The sequence below is a fragment of the Pithys albifrons genome, chromosome 15 (assembly GCF_047495875.1).
Source record: "Pithys albifrons albifrons isolate INPA30051 chromosome 15, PitAlb_v1, whole genome shotgun sequence".
Classification (NCBI taxonomy): Eukaryota; Metazoa; Chordata; class Aves; order Passeriformes; family Thamnophilidae; genus Pithys; species Pithys albifrons.
The window spans coordinates 16,107,884-16,109,488 of NC_092472.1; the positions used below are offsets into that span (position 1 = coordinate 16,107,884).

At 42.7% G+C, this 1,605-nt stretch overlaps 1 protein-coding gene across 1 annotated transcript; it reads right to left on the bottom strand.

Moving 5' to 3' along the window:
- Positions 1-480: 480 nt before the first annotated feature.
- Positions 481-1,605, bottom strand: LOC139678987 (neuropeptide Y receptor type 6-like). The gene has a single exon (XM_071570314.1). It carries the CDS (start codon positions 1,603-1,605, stop codon positions 481-483), a length of 1,125 nt encoding a protein of 374 aa, XP_071426415.1.

Genomic DNA, 1,605 nt, shown 5'->3' on the forward strand with positions numbered 1-1,605 from the left:
AGACATAGAGGCTTAGGGTAATTCCAGGGCCTTCCTTACTGTGTGAGCTGCCTGTAAACTGCAAATTCACCAGGGCTGGGATCAGTGTAGGGCAGGAAAATCAAAAGGCCAGAGAACTGTGAGAGGGGCTGGTAAAGTCAGGAATCCACAGTGTTCAGGTTTATGTGGGGAAAGCTGATGCTCGGGGAGGACATCCCATCGATGGCTGAAATGGAAACCACGTTTTGGAGCTAAAGTTGTGTGCCAGTGACTTTGTGGGTTCAAAAAATAAGATGTTAATACTGTTTATAAGTCATTATTATTGATCTTCATGACTCTTGGAAGTGTTTATTTGCATTAATACTACCATTAAGTACCTGTTAAGAGTATGCCTGTGGGAGCATAATTCTGGTTTTCTGAACTAAATGGCAAAGATTTCCTCTAAATTGGTGGTAACATGACCAAGACCTACAAAATCATCTAAACTGCTGTTGGATTATTTTATATGTCCACACGGGGATTATTTAACTTCAGAGACCCCTTTGATGCATCAGTCTGCAGATTTGAAAGGGCAATATTTTCATACTCCTCTTGTGATGCTGAGCACCTGCAGCGGTGAGCTAAGACTACCAAATCCTTCTGAAAGTTCCTGTTCAGAAATCCATAAAAGATGGGGTTGATACACGTGGAGATCATGGCCACGAGGTGGCATATTGTGAATGCCAGGTTGTGGTTACAGCTCATTAGTGCCTCGTAGTTCCAGTCAAAAACCACGTTGAATATATTGAGAGGCAACCAGCAAGCTGCAAAAGTCACAACAATGGACACCAGCATCATGTTAATCCTTTTGCTTTCACTCAGCCTGCTCTCATTCTCCCTCAGCCTGTCTATTTTAAAGCGTCTCCTTCGAAGACACACAAATATCCTGAGGTAGCAGATGAAAATAAAGCCCAGTGGGAAGCAGTACTGGAAAACCAGCAGGCTGGTGGTGAAAATCAGTCTCTCTGTAACAGAGGGCCATGCTTCGATGCAAGCTACCTTGTTCTTGTAGAAATCACTGTGGAAAGAGAGATGTTTGAAGGGTTCGTCTGTTAGTTGGTGAAATATTAAAAAAGGAAGGGATATTACAAGGGAAAGGCCCCAGATGAGAAGAATTCCCCAGTAGGCATGTGAGATATTGGGCTTCCAGCCACGTGGGTTCACAATTAACTGGTACCTCTCAACAGCAATGAGAACAAGGGAGAAGATGGAGACTGAGACAGACAAACTCTGTATGAAAGAGCCCATTTTGCACATTGCTTCTCCAAAAATCCAGTGGTCCATTAAGGTGTATGCAACTGTGACAGGGATGCACATGATACAGATCAACACATCTGATAAAGAGAGGTTGGCTATCAAAATGTTGGTAACATTTTGAGCCTCTTTCCGCCTCTTGATTATAATAATCAAGCAAAGATTTCCAAAAAGCCCCACTAGCAAAACTAAAGTGTAAGCTGTAATAAGCAAGAACTCTGCAAGGAAGGAAAGTTGGCAGGTATCAAAGCTCAAAAACTGAGAGAAGCTGAAGTTAGAGATAGTTTGATTAGACAGGATCTCACTGGGATGCTGAATGGCTTTATCCATCAT